The 19,425-nt window shown below is 37.0% G+C and overlaps 1 protein-coding gene and 1 pseudogene across 5 annotated transcripts in view; one reads left to right on the top strand and one right to left on the bottom strand.

Moving 5' to 3' along the window:
- Positions 1-18,785, bottom strand: part of IL7 (interleukin 7) — a 50,903-nt gene extending 32,118 nt beyond the window's left edge. For 3 of the 5 annotated variants that reach the window (XM_007185083.2, XM_057531982.1, XM_057531983.1), the window contains exons 1-2: positions 18,126-18,785; positions 12,552-12,685 (exon numbers count right to left, since the gene is read on the bottom strand). In XM_007185083.2, coding sequence (XP_007185145.1) covers positions 12,552-12,685; positions 18,126-18,135 — 144 coding nt within the window. In that variant the 5' untranslated portion in view covers positions 18,136-18,785. Of the gene's footprint in view, positions 1-8,567; positions 8,628-11,373; positions 11,444-12,551; positions 12,686-18,125 lie in introns of those variants that run through there. The other 2 variants (XM_057531984.1, XM_057531985.1) reach the window with 2 other exon arrangements.
- The window catches only part of LOC103014675 (glyceraldehyde-3-phosphate dehydrogenase-like), a 127,130-nt pseudogene that overhangs the window by 26,206 nt on the left and 81,499 nt on the right, over positions 1-19,425 (top strand).

Below are 19,425 nucleotides of genomic sequence, written 5' to 3'. Positions count from 1 at the left end.
GGCCATTCTGACCAGTGTGAGGTGATACCTCCTTGTAGTTTTGATTTGCATTTCTCTAATGACTAGTGATGTTGAGCGTCCTTTCATGTGTTTGTTGGCAATCTGTATATCTTCTTTGGAGAAATGTCTACTTAGGTCTTCTGCCCATTTTTGGATTGGGTTGTTTGTTTTTTTGGTATTGAGCTGCATGAGCTGCTTGTATATTTTGGAGATTAATCCTTTGTCAGTTGCTTCATTTGCCATTATTTTCTCCCATTCTGAGGGTTATCTTTTCATCTTGTTTATGGTTTCCTTTGCTGTGCAAAAACTTTTAAGTTACATTAGGTCCCATTTGTTTATTTTTGTTTTTATTTCCATTTCTCTAGGAAGTGGATCAAAAAGGATCTTGCTGTGATTTATGTCATAGAGTGTTCTTCCTATGTTTTCCTCAAAGAGTTTTATAGTGTCTGGTCTTACATTTAGGTCTTTAATCCATTTTGAGTTTATTTTTTTGTATGGTGTTAGGAAGTATTCTAATTTCATTCTTTTACATGTAGCTGCCCAGTTTTCCCAGTACCACTTATTGAAGATGCTGTCTTTTCTCCATTGTATATTCTTGCTTCCTTTGTCAAAGATAGATCTACCACATGACCCAGGATTCCCACTACTGGGCATATACCCTGAGAAAACCATAATTCAAAAAGAGTCACATACCACAATGTTCATTGCAGCTCTATTTACAATAGTCAGGACGTGGAAGCAACCTAAGTGTCCATCAACAGATGAATGGATAAAGAAGATGTGGCACATATATACAATGGAATATTACTCAGCCATAAAAAGAAATGAAATTGAGTTATTTGTAGTGAGATGGATGGACCTAGAGTCTATCATACAGAGTGAAGTAAGTCAGAAAGAGAAAAACAAACACCATATGCTAACACATATATATGGAATCTAAAAAAATAAAAATAAAAAAGGTTCTGAAGAACCTAGGGGCAGGACAGGAATAAAGACTGCAGACATAGAGAATGGACTTGAGGACACAGGGAGGGGGAAAGGTAAGCTGGGACAAATTGAGAGAGTAGCACTGACATATATACACTACCAAATGTAAAATAGATAGCTAATGGGAAGCAGCTGCATAGCCCAGGGACATCAGCTCAATGCTTTGTGACCACCTAGAAAGGTGGGATAGGGAGGGTGATAGGGAGATGCAAGAGGGAGGGGATATGGGGATATATGTATACATATAGCTGATTCACTTTGTTATACAGCAGAAACTAACACACCATTGTAAAGCAATTATACACCAATAAAGATGTTAAAGAAATAAATAAATAGAATGGTTCCAAGAAGTTCCAATATCATAAAAAGAAAAAAGTCATTAATAGAACGAAAAGACTTACCTCTTAAAAGGTTACTTCTCTTGTTAAATTGTAACTCATTCAGTCGTGCTGCTAAATTATATACACAGGAAATTTGGTTTATCTTCTAGCATAACTTGTTTAATAGAGAACTAATTTAGTCTTTATTTAGTCAATTTAAATCTTTTCTCTGTTAATTACAGCTATTTAAACATAATAGACGTATTTCTAAAGTAATATTCGACTAGAATTTGATCATTTATTTTCTTAGCTGCCTCTGTTAACAAACCAATCAAAAGCAAGATCAACAGGTATTAGGGGAGAGAGACTTTAAAGAATTAAAAAGTTTTTGAAAAGGAGAGAGAAAGAGTATTAGATTTAATTTTGGAAAGATAACTCAAGTGCCAGTAAAGAGGACAGATGCACTCAGGTGACAGGGAGATCATTTGGGGCTTACTGATGTCTATAGAAGTGGTTTCAGTGAAATTTGATGATTGCCTGAACTAAGACTAAGCTAGTGGAAGTCAACAGAGTGAATTACTTATACAGGTGTTAAGGAGATATACTACTCTGTAGGATTTGGTGATGGATGAGATGAAGGAGCAAAGGTATTAAGAGTGAGTGCAGGTCTTCCCTGGTGGCACAGTGGTTGAGAATCTGCCTGCCAATGCAGGGGACACGGGTTCGAGCCCTGGTCTGGGAAGATCCCACATGCCGTGGAGCATCTAGGCCCGTGAGCCACAATTACTGAGCCTGCACATCTGGAGCCTGTGCTCTGCAACAAGAGAGGCCGCGATAGTGAGAGGCCCGCGCACCGCGATGAAGAGTGGCCCCTGCCTGCAGCAACTAGAGAAAGCCCTCGCACAGAAACGAAGACCCAACACCGCCATAAATAAATAAATAAATAAACCCAAAGTTAAAACAATGCAAAAAGAATTATTATTAAAAAAAAAAAAAAAAGAGTGAGTCCAGGCTTTGATGACTAAATGATTGGGCAAATGTTGTTCCCTAAGACAGAGAATGTAGAAGGAGGGACAGGCTAAAAGTGATGATAATCAGTCTTCCATTGTGCCACATACATCTGGGTAGAGATTTCTAATTGGTATTTGACTTGAATGGTTTTAAAGTTCACAAAAGAGGTATAGACTTGAGGGTATTTGACAGCTATGTATGGAATTTAAATCTGTGAGGGCCTTGGAATAGAGATAGAGACAGAATTAAAGATATTAGAAATGATAAAAGCCAACTATAACCTATTAGTCATTAGATTTTATAATTTAATAACTTAAAGGACAGCCCTTTATATGCCTGCAATTAGGCTGTATCATTCCTAGAAAGTATTTGGCCATCTTTAGCAGCCTTTATTATTTTTACCAGACTCTGTTCTGGTGACTAAGAGTTACATCATTCAATCATATGAGTCATATTTAGGCAAAACGATTTTTTATGGATAAAATAATGTTGTATAACATCTAAAACTAGCTCATATTGGATATCAGAAAAGTACCTGACATTTGATTCATAACAAATTTCTAAACAAACAGATGTTCAACAAAAAAAGACTTCTTAGCCTATTTGAAACAAGTTCTGGGTTTCCATCAACTTATGGTGTCAATTTACAATTCATAAGTTATTTATTATACATTATCACAATTCATATTATTATTTACATGAAAAACTACAATGTGCATCGTATTGTGCTGAGCATTCTGTGGGATACAAAGATGAATCAGATGTAAACTGTCCTTAAGATACTTAGAGACTTGTATGGGGAACTAAGACACAGACTTAGGTAAGTATACAAGGAGTACAGAGTTAAGAATCACAGACAATTTTAAAATGAAATTAAGAGAACAATCTTATTTGCAATAGCATCAGAGCCACATAAAATATTTAGGAATAAATTTAACAAAATAAGTTCAAAGCTTACAGTCTGGAAACTACAAAACATTGTTGAAAGAAATTAAAGAAGATCTAAATAAATGGGAAAATATTCTATATTCATGGATAAGAAGCATTGTTATGCATTGTTAAAAAGATAATACCCATCAAATTGATCTATAGGGGCAACAAAATCCTTAGCAGAATCCCAGCTGACTACTTCTGAGAAATTAAAGAGATGATTCTAAAAGTCTTATGGAATTGCAAGGGACTGAAACAGCCAAAACAATCTTGAAAAAGAACAAACCAGAAGGATTCACACTTTCTGCTTTCAAAATTTAATCCAAAGCAGTGATAATAAAACTCTGGTACTGGTACAGGATAAATATATATATGAATGGAATAGAATTGAAGAGTCTAGAAATAAACCCATACATCTACATTTAACTGATTGATTTTTGACAAGGAGCTAGGACTAATCAATGGGGGAAAGAATAGTCTTTTCTTCTACAAATATGGTTTATTTGTTGCTTTATAAGATAATTATTTTTGAATAAATTTCACTCCAGTCCTTGATTATATATCTATTGGCAATAGATATATAATCTATTAATATATATCTATTAATAACAGATAGCTTATTATTAATTATTATTATTATTATTATTATTATTAACTTAGAGGCATAATGTTTGACACAGAGCATTCCACGTAGTGGAAGATTGATAAATATTTATAAAAGGAGGAAAATAATCAATTTAAGGCCAGTAATGAAGGAAGGGAGGAAGAGGAAGAAGAAAATAAAACATGATTTTTTTTCCCTGTCTCAAAAAATTTGAGCGCTACGATGGACCCCAGAGATAATTCAATTTTCACATTTTATAGGGATTGAAAAGTACCAAAGAGGTTAAATGAGCTATCCAAGATCACAGTGCTTGCTAATAACAAAGCTAGTAACAAATTAGGTCTTCTGATCCTTCACTCAGTGTCCTTTACACTGCACTGCAATGCTATTTCACTGAAAAGAAATCTAATCAAGGCTATCAATGAAAATATATTTTTCCATGTTGCAAAAGATTGCTTTATTTATCCTTAAAATAGATGTTTAATCATGGATTCTAAAATAAAATGGATAACTTTAAAATAATGGCTAATTGAATTTATTGTGTAGCTTTTCTTACTGTGGTTGAGCTAAATACTGAAAAAAACAAAGAAACCTCATAGCAGCTGATACCCCCAGAGCGTAATATATGGCTTTGAAGATTTGATGCAATAGAATTTAGGTATCAGATTAAAATCAGCGTACTATTCTAATTTTTCCTTTAAGTTTATGAATTCTTTCCATATGCATCAAGGACATAGGTGAAGTTATCCAGTGGAATTCCCAGATCGCCAAAATTCCTCAAAAATAGGAGTCTCTGGGAGTAGGGCCCAGAAATTTGTGTTTTAACAAGGCTTTCAGTTCATCTGAAAGACCCTAAAGTTATGAATCACTGCCTTAGTCTACAACCATCAATGACTTACACCTAAATCACTGAAGTTGTTTCCCACTGTCTCCTTGCTTTCCATCCTAACCCGCAAATTATCTACATGGTTGCCAGAAAACAGTTATAAGATAAAAATCTGATAATGTTATTTCATTCTTCATTCATTCATCAAATATTTATTGAGACTTCTAACCCTTCAGGGTACAGCAGTGAACACAAAGAACAAAGATTTCTATTCTTGTGGTGGTTATATTCAGTGCCTTTTACTCCCCTCCAAATTCCTCAGTGACTTCCTAGTGCTTAGATAAAATATCCAAACTCCTTTGTATAATAGGCCCAGCACTCAGTGGTCCAGGCTTCCTCTGAGGATTTGGTTCTCTTCTTGTATCCTATAACCCAACCACACCATGCAGTTGCTTTCTTATTTACATTCATTTGCAAGGTGATCTATCCCCTTCCTGGGGGAGCCCCCCAACCCTGTTCTGCTCCATTTGGCAAAACCTACATGCATTTTAAGATTCAAGAATTATTTGTGACCAAAATTCACAAGAAGAAATAGATGATCTGAATAGGCCTATATCTATTGAAGAAATTGAATCAGTAATTAATAACCTTCCAAAACAGAAAGCACCAGGTCCAGATGGGTTCACTGGTGAATTCTAACAACCATTTAAGAAAGAAATTAGACCAAATTTCTACAATCTCTTTCAGAGGATAGAAGTAGAGGGAACACTTTCTAACTCACTCTATGAGGATACCATTACTTTAATAGCAAAATCAGATTAAGACATGACAAGAAAAGAAAACTACAGGCCAATATCTCTCATCAACATAGATGTAAAAATCCTCAATAAAATATTAGCATATCCAATCCAGTAAAATACAAAAAGAATTATACACCAAAACCAAAGGGGATTTATTCGCAGCATGCAAGGCTGATTCAACATTGGAAAATCAATTAATTTAATCCACCACATCAACATAGTTTTTAAAAAAAAAATCACATGATCTTATCATTTGATGCAGAAAAAGCATTTGACAAAATCTAACACCCATCATGAAAAAAAAAACTCTCAACAAACTAGGAAAAGAGGGAACTTCCTCACCTTGATAAAGACTATGCAAAAAAACTACAGCTAACATCTTACTTAATGGTGAGGAACTCGAAGTTTTCCCACTAAGATCAGGTAGAAAGCAAGGATATCCCCTCACACCACTCCTTTTCAAAACTGTACTGGAAGTATTTGCTAATGCAATAAGTCCTTGTTAATGCAATAAGGCAAGGAAATAAAAGGTATACAGATTGGAAAAGGAGGCATAAAGCTGGAAAAGGCAAAACAATGAGACAATATAAAGGTCAGTGGTTGCCAGAGGTTGGGGGGAAGGGAAAGATAAATACGCAGAGCATAAAAGGACTTTTAGAGAAGTGAAAATACTCTGTATGATATTACAATACAATGATGGATATATGACATTATACTTTCTCCAAATCCATAGAATGTACAAGAGTGAACCCTAGGGGAAAACTGTGGACTTTGGGTGATTATGATAAGTCAATGTAGGTGCATCCTTCATAAAATATGTACTTCATAAAAAAGTGAGTGATGTTGATAATAGGGGTGGCTATGCATGCGTGGGAGCATGGGTATATAAGAAATATGTACCTTTCTCTCAATTTTGTTGTAAACCTAAAACTGCTCTAAAAAGTTGTCTTTGAAAAAAAAGTCAAGACAAAAAAAAATTCATGTGTTCTATGAAGTCTTGACTGACCTCCTCCCTAAAAAGGGAAATGGCAGCTCCCATTTTGATGCCTACATTGTGCCCTATTTTATATGTAATTCTATTTTATAGATGTGGCTACATAAAATAAAATCTGTATATCAAAAAAACAAGATAAAAAGTCAATGATAAACTGGAAAATGTTTTCATCAAATATGACAGTTGTAAAGTTATCATACTTAATATATAATGAGCTCCAACCAAATGATGGGAATATCAATAAAAGCCAATAAGAGAATGGCAAAGGATCTTGAGGGCTATAAGGGAGAAGATATCCTTAAGCTGGTCTCCACCTTGTCCACTGTCATTGCCTCTGTCCACGCCACTGACTCGGCCATAATTACAGGTGTGTGGAGTTATGTGGTATAATTATTGCACAGAGGAATGGCATCACCAGAGTTTTGCACTGCATTTAAATTCTAAAGCTGTTTAACAACAGAATCCCTAAGTAGAATAAATATCAACAATTGATTTAATATAAGTGATGAAGAACCATAAGAGCCAAAACAATCTTAAAAAACAACATAGTTGGAAGAATCACACTTCCAATTTTAAAACTAACTACTGAGCTACAGTGATCAAGACTGTGTCGTACTGACAAAAGGATGGGCATATAGACAATGGAATGGAATTGGAAATCTAAAAATATACACATACATTTTGGTACAATTGATTTTCAATAAAGGTGCCAAGACAATTCAAAGGGGGGAAATAGTCTTTTCAACAAAAGGTGCAGGAACAACTGGAAAAAAATGAACTTGGACCCCTATCTCATATCACGTACAAAGATTAACTAAAAATAGATCAAAGACCTAAATATGAACTAAAGCTGTAAAACTCTTAGAAAAAATGTAAGTGTAAATCTTTGTGACCTTGGAATAGGCAATAGTTTCTTAAATATGACACCAAAAGCATTAACAAAAAAAGAAAAAATAAATAAATTGGACTTCATCAAAATCAACTTTTGTGCTTTAAAGGACACCATAACGAAAGTGAAAAGAAACACAGAGAATGGGAAAAAATATTTGCAAATTGTACATCTGATAAAGGTCTGGTATCCAGAATATATAAAAAACTCTCACAACCAAACAATAAAAAGATGACCCAATTTAAAAGTGAGCAATGTATTTGAAAAAAAAAATTTCTTCAAAGAAGATACACAAATGGCCAGGAAGAATGGTCAATATTGAAAAGATGCTTGACATCATCAGTCATCAGGGAAATGTAAATCAAAGGAAAAGTGAGATACCACTTCACACCCACTAGGATGACTAGAGTAAAAAAGTCAGACAACAAGTTTCAGTGAGGATACGGGGGAATTGGAACCCTCATACACTGATGGTGTGAGTGTAAAATGGTGCAGTCACTTTGGAAATAGTTTGGCATTTCCTCAAAAGTTAAAAATAGAGTTAACATGTGACCCAGCAATTCCACTTGTAGGTGTATATCAAAGAGTATTCCACAAAAACTTGTATAACTAACATTTGAAGAAGCATTACTTGTAATAACTAAAGAGTGGAAACAACTTATCCATTCAATTGATGAATGGATAAACAGAAATGTGGTATATCCATTCAACAGATTATTGATCTATAAGAAGAAATGAGGTACTGATTCATGCCATAATATGGGTGAATCTTGAAAACATTATGCTCAGTGAAAGAAGTCCAGTACAAAAGGCTCTATATGGTATGATTCCATTTGTATGAATCACCTAGAAAAGGCAGATCCATAGAAACAGAAAGTAGATTAGTAGCTACCAGGGTCTGGTGATGAGGAATGAGGAATTTGCTATAGCAAATGGTTTTATCACTCTTTGAGGTGATGAAAATGTTCTGGAAGTAGATAATGGTGATGATTGCACAGCTTGTGAATATACTAAAAGCCACTAAATTGTACACTTTAGAGAGTACATTGAATTTTAGCTCAATGCAAAATAAACACAGAAAACATAAACGATGAATACATGTTGAAAAAAACCCAGTCAACGTCACTAGCAGTCAAAGAAATGTAAATCAAAACAAAAGGTTATTTTTCCATTACCCTGGCAGATATCAAAAATAAAAATACTCACTGCTGACAAAAATGATGATCTCATATATTGTTGTAAGAACTGTAAACTGATGGGTCCTTTCTGGAAAATAATTTGGTAATATGTATTAAGAAGCTTAAAGTGCTGATTCTATTTAACCTATTCATCCCAGTTCTAGGAATCTGAATTCCTTATTTAGTAGACCATATAGAAAAAGGACCTTTGTTATTTATTATGACCCTCCCATTCCCTCTGAGCTAGGTAGAAAAATGAGTCTCACCCTTACCCTGGGCCCTATTTGGACTCTATGTAATAGTTCCCATCATTTCTATGTTCTTACTTCTACAACTCAATTCTACCTTATTGACCTGCTCTGGATGATTTTAACAGTATTCAGAACATCTGTGCAGCTCTCCATCACCTTCCCTACATTCAACTAGTTCAGTCACCATCTAGTGTCCCTGATACTCTTCTTTCATTATGTTATCATCATAACTATCTTGTGTTTTCCCTCAAAAAACAAAAAACCAAACAAACAAAAAACCAGGGCTATTATCTGCTTTGCCTCATAATAATGAGGGCTTTTTCTGGAACCAGATTGCTTGGGTTTGAATTCCAGCCTTGCCACTTGCCAGCTATGTGGTCCAGGTCTCAGTTTCCTCATTACATGGAATTATCATAAGAATTATATAATTATTACATGGAAAGTAGTCAGAGCAGCTCTGGCACATAGTAAACCCTGAATCTGTGTTAGTTGTTATTATTATTATCACCTCACAGAGATATTATGAAGCTCAAATAAAATAATGTGTATGAAACTGTTTTCTAATGCACTGCTATTATCATTTCGTATTATAGTGACATGTGTATACCTTATCCTCATAAATTATAGAAGAACAAGGACTATCTTATTTTTTAATGGCTCACATTGCACATAGTAAATGCTCGAAATTTGCATTGTAATTCAATGTTACTTTTATGATCAAATCACTATTGACTTTTGGTTGTCTAAATACCATCACATCAAGACCACTGACAATCTTCTTATAACATATATCCACTTGTGTCTTCCACTATGTCAGCAGTCTTTTCAAAGTGGAGTCCACAATGGACAATCCACTGCAAGTATGGGAGGAAAATTTTTAGGAACTCTATCTACACTTTTTCCTCATCTTCTGTAAATTTTCATTATTTGGTATTTATCATTACTAATGTGTGCAAAATTACTATGAAAATGCTATGACATATAAATAAATGCTAATGTGTATTGGAAGTGCAGGCTCAAGATAGTTTTACTAAAGGGTGTACTGTCTAAAAAAGTCTGGAGATCAGCACACTATCCCACAATATGGTTTATCTCCTAGCGTCAAGCTGATCTATTCAACTCCTCCTAGAACACAGTTTATATCTCTTTGTTTCCAAATCTGACTCACAACCAGTCTGTCTGAAATGAGAGTATGGCAGCCACTCCTTTTCAAGCTACAACTTGCATTCTTCACACCAAGACTTAACCATCACCAAATGTAAGCTTCTTAAAAGAAGGGTCTGTATCTGGTCCACCTTTGTGTCTACTGCCACACCTCCACCACCCCAGCACAAAAAAGGGTTTTCCATAATAACTGGCACGTAAAAGGCTCCACATAAATGTTTGCTGAATGAATAAACTGGCAGAGAGATTGCTACTGGAAGGCAGGAGAGTGTGCTGGTTAACAGCAGAGGCTCAGATCTTGGCTCTGTCACTTAACTGGGTGGCCCTGGGTCTCAGATTTTTCCTCTGTGAAATGAAGGTAATAAGAGTAAGTAACAAGTAAAAAACATTATCTTAACTCAAAATGATTAATTTAGTAGCATAATTTAATGCCAAAAAATGCCCCAATTAATGAAATATAAAATGGGGGCAATTACCATGTAGTGAGCACTTTTTTTTTTTTGTCAGTGGACAAAATCAGCAGTTCTCTGTGATACAGTGTTCAATACATATCATCTTGAGTTTCCCATATCCCTCCAAGAGGTATAACATTGAATTTCCCAAGGTGTCATGCCGCTTCTCTATGAGTATGAGGAGAAGACAGTAGAGTGGAAGGAGGGGAAAGGTTAGACAATTTCCTCCCATCTTATGAACATTTGAGAGGGTTTTCCTTTGTCATTTGGGGTTTCAAGTACTGGTCACTGTTAAAACAACACATCCCATTATTTTAATACAGCTCTTAAACTGTAAAAAAATTAATTTTGGTAGATGACTTATTTGTCTATGTTGAAAATCCCAAAGAACCAACAACAACAACAATACCACCTCCTGGAACTAAAAAGCAATTATAGAAAAGTTTCAGGATACAAGGTTAATATACAAAAGTCAATTGCTCTCCTATATACCTGCAATAAATAATTGGAATTTGAAATTCAAAACACAACACCGTTTACAAAAGTACCAAAAATACAAAATACTTAGATATAACTCTAACAAAATACTAACAAGATCAACACAAGGAAAAGTACAAAATTCTGATGAAAGAAATTAAAAAATTAAATAAATAGAAAGATATTCCATGATCATGGATAGTAAGATTCAATATTGTTAAGATAGGTAAGATGTGAGTTCAGATACCTCACCAAAGAAGATATATAGATGGCAATAGTATATGAAAAGATGTTCAACATCATATGACATTAGGGAATTGCTAATTAAGACTACAATGAGGTACCGAGACACACCTATTAGAATGGCTAGAACTTAAAACACTGACAACACCAAATGTCAGGAGTTCTCATTCATTGCTGGTGAGAATGCAAAATGGTACACTTTGGAAGACAGTATGGCAGTTTAATACAAAGCTAAACATAGTCTTACCATATGATCCAGCAATCATTCTCCTAGGAATTTATCCAAATGAGTTGAGAACGTATGTCCACACAAAACCCTGCACATGAATGTTTACAGAAGCTTTATTCATGACTGCCAAAAATTAGAAGCAACCAAGACATATCCTTTAATCAGTGAATGGATAAACAACCTGTAGTACATCCATTCAATGGAATTTTATTTAAAAATAAAAAGAAATGAGCCATCGAGCCACAAAAAGTCATGGAAGAACCTTAAATACACGTTGCTAAGTGAAAGAATCCAGTCTAAAAAAGCTACATACTGCATGACTCCAACTATATGACATTCTAGAAAGGCTAACCACAGAGACCATAACAGATCAGTGGTTGCCATGGGTTCAGAGGCAGGGAGGGAGGGATGAATCAGTGGAACACAGGAAATTTTTAAGGGCAGTGAAACTATTCTGTATTATACTATAATGGTGGATCCACAACCTTATGCGTTTGTCAAAACCCATAGAACTGTGCTGCACAAAAAGTAAACCCTAATGTCAACTACGGAATTTAGTTAATAACAATGTATCAATATTGGTTCATCAATTGTAACTAATGTAGCTCACAAATGCCAGATGTTAACACTAGGGGAAATTGTGTAGAAGGAAAGTGGGTATATGGGAATTCTCTACTTTTTCCTCAACTTTTCTGTAAACCTAAAACTACTCTAAAGAATAATAGCTATTATTTAAAAAGTCCATAGTAAGTAAAAAAAACCAGCAAATTTTATATATATACACATACGTATAAAAATACCTAAGGATATGCATGTACACACTTTCAGATAAAATAAAATAACTATACAACTTTTTCATGATAATTTTTAAACATTATATTCTGTTATTTTCCTTCTCCTAATATGTTTTTACAGGGACCATCAATGGGAGGTGAGGAAATGCAGATAATTATGCTAAATTATGTTCAGAAAAATTTTGGTAGTGAAGGGAACTAGGATTGAGGAGGACAGCTGTGGGAGTCTGATGTCTAGGAAAGAATTCTTATTACAGGATATAATAATGCCAACTTAAAAAGAAATATTGTTAGCAGCCTATTTCAAGGAAGATAAATAAATATTATAATAAAAAGCTGCATAGCAACAGTATATTTCAAATTTTCCCAATGAGTTAAAACGTGAGGAAAACAAACACATACCAAATCATTGATGTTGACCATTAGAACATTCTGATAGGCTCCGCCGTCTTTACCTTCAATATCACAATCAAATGATGCTACTGGCAACAGAACAAGGATCAGGGGAGGAATTCCAAAGATATACCTAAAAGAAACTAAATTCAACAGTAAGTAAGAATAAGCTAAATGCCATAAGTCATATTATATCATTTGATGGTGGTATTTCAATTGGCCTGACCACTTATTTCTAATAATTTTTAAAATGTATCTTGGTTTTACATAGTGTAGGAAGAACTCTAAAGTTCAATATTATATAACTACCAAAGAAAGACAATATTTTAGAGTCCAGGTTTCTTTCACTTTTTATTCAGATATAAGTCTTTGGGAATGTGCAGAACAAGTGTGATGACAGCAAAATCTCTTTGCTTCATCAACAGAAAAACAGGTAAACTACAGGTTAACAATTATACATTTCTGAAATTTTATGATCTATGGCACGTGATTGTATATTTATGTAAAACTTGATGGTTGTTCAAGTGTCCAGCTGCTTCCTGGAAACAACATTGCAGGAAGTTTATCTGCATGGTACGGCACTGTGATTATATTCTTTCTTTTTAATGATGGATCCTAGAAGGCTTACCCTCCTCAGAACTGTGACAAAGTTGATATTTATATTATGAGACTCCTTATCTTTTCAGTATCTTCTTTTTCTAAATGTCCAGAGACCCACATTCTCTTCAAACACAGCCCTGTTTAGCTTCTTGACATGTTAGGAAAACCCAATAAATAAATTCATACCCTGTTAACTAATGATTTATATCTGTTTTTAAATAAGTCTTCTCATTTAGGGGCAACTGTTAATCAAAAGGAATGAAATTATAAATGGTATCATTGTGGGCAGTAGTAATACACTGTAGAAAGCCAGTGATTCCCTGAGGCATTAAAATCTGGTTTTATAGGGACTGACTTTATTTCTTCATAAGCCTGCTGGAGTGTCTTGTTTGCATGTTTCTGTAAACCCTCGAATATTGTTGACAATATATTTCCTGTGATTTTCCCCAGTGAACATTAACTGTTCTTGTTGAGTGCAAGATATTTCGCATGTATGCCTTCTCCTGATTAAGATTACAAACAATACTCCTTGGAACCCAAGGAACTAATATTGTGACAACAACCTAAAAACTGTCAAATATATCATAAATTTCCCATAACATTCTCATCTATTCCATCATTATCTGTCATATAAAAATTAGTAGCTCTCCCCAGTAAATTATGTGCCATTAGTGACCTATATTTTTACAATAGAGAATGTAGGCTGGGCAGCAGATAGGGGAACAAACAGGAATCCTACATCTAATCTTCATATGTCACTGACACTTAACAAGGTAAGAGAAACAAAATGAGATGTGGAGTCTATTCATAGCTCTGCCACTAAATTTCTATATGCATGATGAGCAAGAATTCACTTTGGAGATTAATAATGATGGTGATGCTAGTTACCTTTAATTGAGTACCTGTCATGTACCAAGCACTGTTCAGTGCCTTATACTTACTATCTAAGGATCAAAAGGGTCCTACCTGCTAGTTAATCTTTTTATAAAACATAAATAGTAAGGTGCCAGGTCTGGATCCTAACCTGAGCTGGTTGCTTCACCAGGATTTGATCAGAAATGCCCATTATCTTCTGATAACATGTCATCACTTTGGTCTTCTGAATGAAAACCACTTCCATGTACTATTATACAGCCCTACCTCTCTTTCTTCTACCACAGTCCCTTCATCCTGAAGATTCTCAAACAATGGTCAATTGCTAATTATTTACTGAGTCCTAGCTTTGTATAGATTGTATAGATTGCATAGAGCCAAACGTTTTACTTTCTCTGTCACCTTACAGATGTCCAGCAGGGATACTTTGCGAGGAGTAGATGGTGAGGAAAATTTATACAGCATATAACTTGAAATGAGCTTTAAAAGAAATATAACAAAGTAATTAAATATTAGAATGAAAAAGAGACATTTTTACTATTATACATAAACGTCATTTCAAAGGTCCACATTTTATGTTTTAATAAAGGAGGTGGTTTTATTTTCTATGAGCACTAGTTGTTTTGCCCTCTTCACTCCAAATTTCAGTAATTAGTGCTCCCAAAATTCACATCCACCCATTTATTCATTTGATGGCATTTTGTCAATGCTTTCAAATGATGGCTTAGTGGAAAATTCAGTCTTTTTTGAGTAACTAGTTTCTCAATTCTAAAACAATATTTGCCTTATCTGTAAAGCATGTCTTTGGTTGCCATCTTTGTTGTTAAATAGGCTAGCCCCAGATAGACTAGGGCAATGCAAAGTACAGAGGAAGACGTGGGGTTTTTTGTTGGTATGCCAATGAGTTGTGTGACTGACTGAAGGACAGAGCCTCTTAAAAGCTTCACTTTAGACTAAATGATCTCTTAATGTCGCTTTCAACTCTCAAGCACCTTAATTCTAAGAATCTACCTAGCCATCCAAATACAATAACTCTTTAGATTTGAAATCGCCTGACCAACAATGTTGCAGACACACCCAGGGCTTCAAACCCACATCTCAGAGGTTCCCAGCTTTCTCATTAATGACTTACAGTTTGGTCTGCAATTGAAGTCTTTTCTCCACACCACATAGACAGTAACATATTAGTATTGCCTAGTTTGAGCCTGCTTTTGACATTGTTGTCACAATAGAAAAAGACTCTGCTTTTATTTTTGTTTTGTTTTAGATTATACATAGATACCCATTTCTTCCCCCCACCTTGAACTTTCCCTTAGGTTACAAAAAAGACAAACCATAAAGAATAATGCAAGGCAAGCTCGGGCTTGTGGAATTTTCTTCAGATTTCCGGAAGGGATTGAAACTGGAGAATTTGTTTTCAGTAGGGAATTTGGTTAAACCAGAATGATGGCTGTCTAAAAAAAAATTCTTGTTGGTTTTTAAATTAAGCCAAATAATACATTTAATCCTCAGATGCTTAAGTTATGGGGTCAAAGTGAACATGAACAAATTAGTTTCAACAGTCCTTCAAATCCAATCTTTCATTAGTGTTTAAGACCAATCAGTGTTTACTGATTGTCTATTATAGACATTACATAGACCTATTTTCACTGGGATTTTAAAGAAATGGTCAAAAGACATTCAGGATGGAATGAAAGACATTATCTGAATATATAAGACTTGGCTTTAATATGAACAATTGGCACAAGTAAGTGAGTAAAAAAGAAAAAGTTAATAAACAGTAGGCAATAACCATATGTTATATGAAAATCAGCTTTTTAAGGTTACAAAATTGAATGTGATTATGCTCGCATAAAGAATTCTAATACATTCCACAAACATATTAAGATTGGATTATAAATTCTATCCACAAGTCCCATGATAAACAACAGTTAAAGACATTCCTGAAGCCATCCTATAATACTACCTACAATATTTCATTTAATACCATAACCATTTCTTGAGATAAGTACTACCAATCACTAACATTTTTGCAGATGGAGAATCGGGGCCCAAACATTTTTCCCCATATAAAATATGTCTTGTAAGAGGCATGATTCAAATCCAAGAGTCTAGAAAGTAAGCTTTTAGCCACTGAGCTGCACTGCTTCCTATAAAAATAACTGCATGTGTGTAGTCAAGGGAAATGTACAAAAGTCCATCTTCCTCCAGATGAACCTCACTACAGCGCTTCCTTGGCCAGTTCCTGAAACACGGCATCACGTACTCCTATTTCAGGAAAAAAGACACGGATTATTTGCTTTATTGCATTAGGTTACGTGTCAGAGATGAGGCCAGAAAAGCAATCTCACATCACGTGTGTGACATCAACATGTAAGTTGGTCCTACAAAATAACATTTTCCATTTTTGCTTAAGGTGTTGCAACACTAATGTGGTACCCTGTGTAACCCTCCTTTATACTTGTTCAGGCTTTTTAATCTTTCTCAGTTCTCTGTTTTTATTACTATTCCATTTTTGGGTCCTCAAATATGATTAAATTATTGAAACTAGATAGCACAGTTGAGGACCACATAGTAGGTCCTCAACTACTTCAACTCCCAAAAGAAGTGGCAAAGTAAAAGGACAAAAAGTAACCCTATCCTTAAGCTTCCAGTGAAATCTACTGGAAAAAAAATTATCAAAATCACTCATAATTATTATTATTAGGAGTTTAGAATTCTAATATTTTGGTTGCTGATAACTTATGACGCATGATTAGTATAGATATACTTCAGGAAATAGAGGTCCCTTGTTCATAATGGGCACCTTAGCTTCCATTTCTTGTTTTACCTCTCCACTCTAGATCAGAGGTGATGGAAAGATTAGAACTGGGAGTGGCCCAGGAAAAAGCAATTGCAGGAGATCCATGGGCATTGTAAGGAAAACAGGGATATACCTAATTTCTAATTCTATATTAAACTTCTGGAGGACGCCCATTACAAATCTTCTACCCGCTCCCCACCCCCCTTTACTTTGCTACTGATCAGGTACTTCTTGACTATGTCAATTTTTGATGCTTTAATACCTGTGAGTGGGGATAGGGCTCTTTTGATCTAACGGTGCCGCCAGGAAAGGGCACAGACCAGGCATCAAACACAAGAACAATCTGCTGCCTATTCTGGCACCCTCCCCTACCCGTCTCCTTTTGCTTAAGGAAGTATTTACTATAAAACAGTAGAATTTCCCTCCTCAGATCCTCTCCACTCACATCTCTTTCCCCCTTCTTTCTTCCAGTCAACTTCTGGACCCTTTACCTTGGCCATATGGCTGCCAACGGGAATCCAGCTCGCCTCAACTCTGCCCTTGTCCATTTTAAGTCCGTATTTCGCACAAATAAAATAGATTAAATCTCGCAAGGGTCTAGAATTTAGAATTATGCCTGTTAATCCTGCTTCCGTCCAGGAGTACCCATATAGGAAAGAAACCAAAACCCGAAACTGGCCTTTCTCAGTGCCAGCCCGAGCACTTGGGTTCCCAGCAAAAGACACAAGGTACAGCCCCAGTTGGAAACTCCCAGCCTCAATGAGGGAAAACGGGGTTTTCCAGAGACCTGTCCCCTTGAGGTTTAAAAGCGTGTCCCGTGGGAGCTTCGCTTTCGCTTCTCTAAGGAGTTGGAGCTGCAAGAGCCCAGATCCTCGCCGATCCCGGGGCGCCTGTGAGTACCGTGGCGCGACCAGGAGCCCGGGGAGGGTGGGCTGGGCGCCGGGTTGACAGCAGGCAGCGCTGGCCAGGGGAGACTGACGGAGAGCATTGGGACCTGGGCGCGGGCTGCCACCGCTGAGCGGCTCGGAGGCTGCAGCGCCCGGTCTCGGGACAGAAAGCAGGCGTCGGGGACTGCTTCTCCCACGCAGCCCGCCAGGCTCAGCAGCCCCAGGTGCAAGTGGCGATGGGCCAGAGTACTCGGGTGAGGCTGCCGGCTGCCCAGGGGCAGAGCCAAGGCTCTCCGCAGGTCCAAAGTGCAAGGCCGGGCTGTTCCCGGACGCGCCTGGGCGCGGGGCCCCGCAGCATGTCCCAGAGTCCCCTGGCGTGCCGGGCGCGCGAATTTATGCGCCCGGGAGAGGAGCGCTTACCATGGAACATGGTCTGCGGGAGGCGGGCGTGGTCATGATGACCGCAACTGCAGCAGGAGCAAGCTCTCACCGCCCATAGTCACTCCCAGGACCCTGGTCTTCCGCGGAGTTGCCGGGAGTCCGTGCCGGCTAGGGCCGTCTCTGCAGCTGGTTCCTCCTACCCACGCCGCGCCTGCTGTTTCATCCATCCCAAGGGGGGCGGCACACACCACCGCCCGGCTCTGCGCTTCGCCTTTCCCATAACTTCCGTAGGATCAGCCGACAGTGTACTTTCAGTTTCTACTTTGCGCTTGGTCTGCAGGTTCGATCTCTGAGTAGTTAGTCACTTGGGCACCTTCTCCTCCCCGCACGCCTCCTTCTCCTGGTCACCTGCGTCCTCCCCTAGCGCTTCCTGGACCAGGACCAGAGGAGGGCGCGGAGTCCCAAAGCACCGCAGAAGGAATGAGTTGGCCTTCTGAATGGGGGCGATTCGAGGCAAAGACTTTCCAGATGACCTCTAAGCCGCCTTGGCAAAGACGGGCGACTAGGATCTAACAGCATCGGTTGCTAATGTGTCCACAGAAGCCACAAAGGTGTAGGGCGAAAACTGGGCTATTGCAAGCGGACGCCAGGGAGGAGGCGTCGCAGTTCTTGCCGCGGATGTGGTGGTGGACGACGCCAAGTCAGTCGTCTTGTGTAAAATAAAAAAAAAAAAAAAAAGGAAGTAAAGAATGATTAAGAGGGCCACGGGCCACGCCCTCAGCCTCTCTAACCTCTCTAGTCTCCTTCCTCTCTGTCTTTTGTACATGCACCTGCCCAGGTGAGACCTCCAAGAAAAATAACCCGGTGTGTCCACCTAATCTGGTAAGTGCTATCTTTGGACCTGAAAATCAAAGCCCAAATTAGGTGGAGAAAGTGGAGACTGACAATAGATGGTACCAATGACTGCCTCGTGTGCATTTATCTGAATTGGCTAATAAATCAATTTATCCATCTTGACTGTCTGTTACAGAAGAGTTAATTTTTTTTTCTAGGTCTGAATTATTTAGGTATTTTCTGTTTTCGTTTGATTTCTGATATTCTGCAGAAATCCTGCTTAAATGAAGGTGGGTAATGTAAAGTAATAACAGTGATAATAGTATTATGGCTATCATTTATCTAACATTTGCTCTGTACTAGTATTGTGCTAAGTCTTTTATGTATGTCATCTCAAGCAAAATTTTCTATGTGGTAGACAATTTTGTTATCTGCGCTTCACAGATGTAGGAACTGAGACTTCCTTAAGTATCTGCCAGATTCACTCTGCTGGTTAGTAACAGAG

Source organism: Balaenoptera acutorostrata, chromosome 17 (assembly GCF_949987535.1).
Source record: "Balaenoptera acutorostrata chromosome 17, mBalAcu1.1, whole genome shotgun sequence".
Lineage (NCBI taxonomy): Eukaryota > Metazoa > Chordata > Mammalia > Artiodactyla > Balaenopteridae > Balaenoptera > Balaenoptera acutorostrata.
Note: the sequence above shows the minus strand (reverse complement) of the source record. Positions and strands in the feature narration are given on the sequence as shown.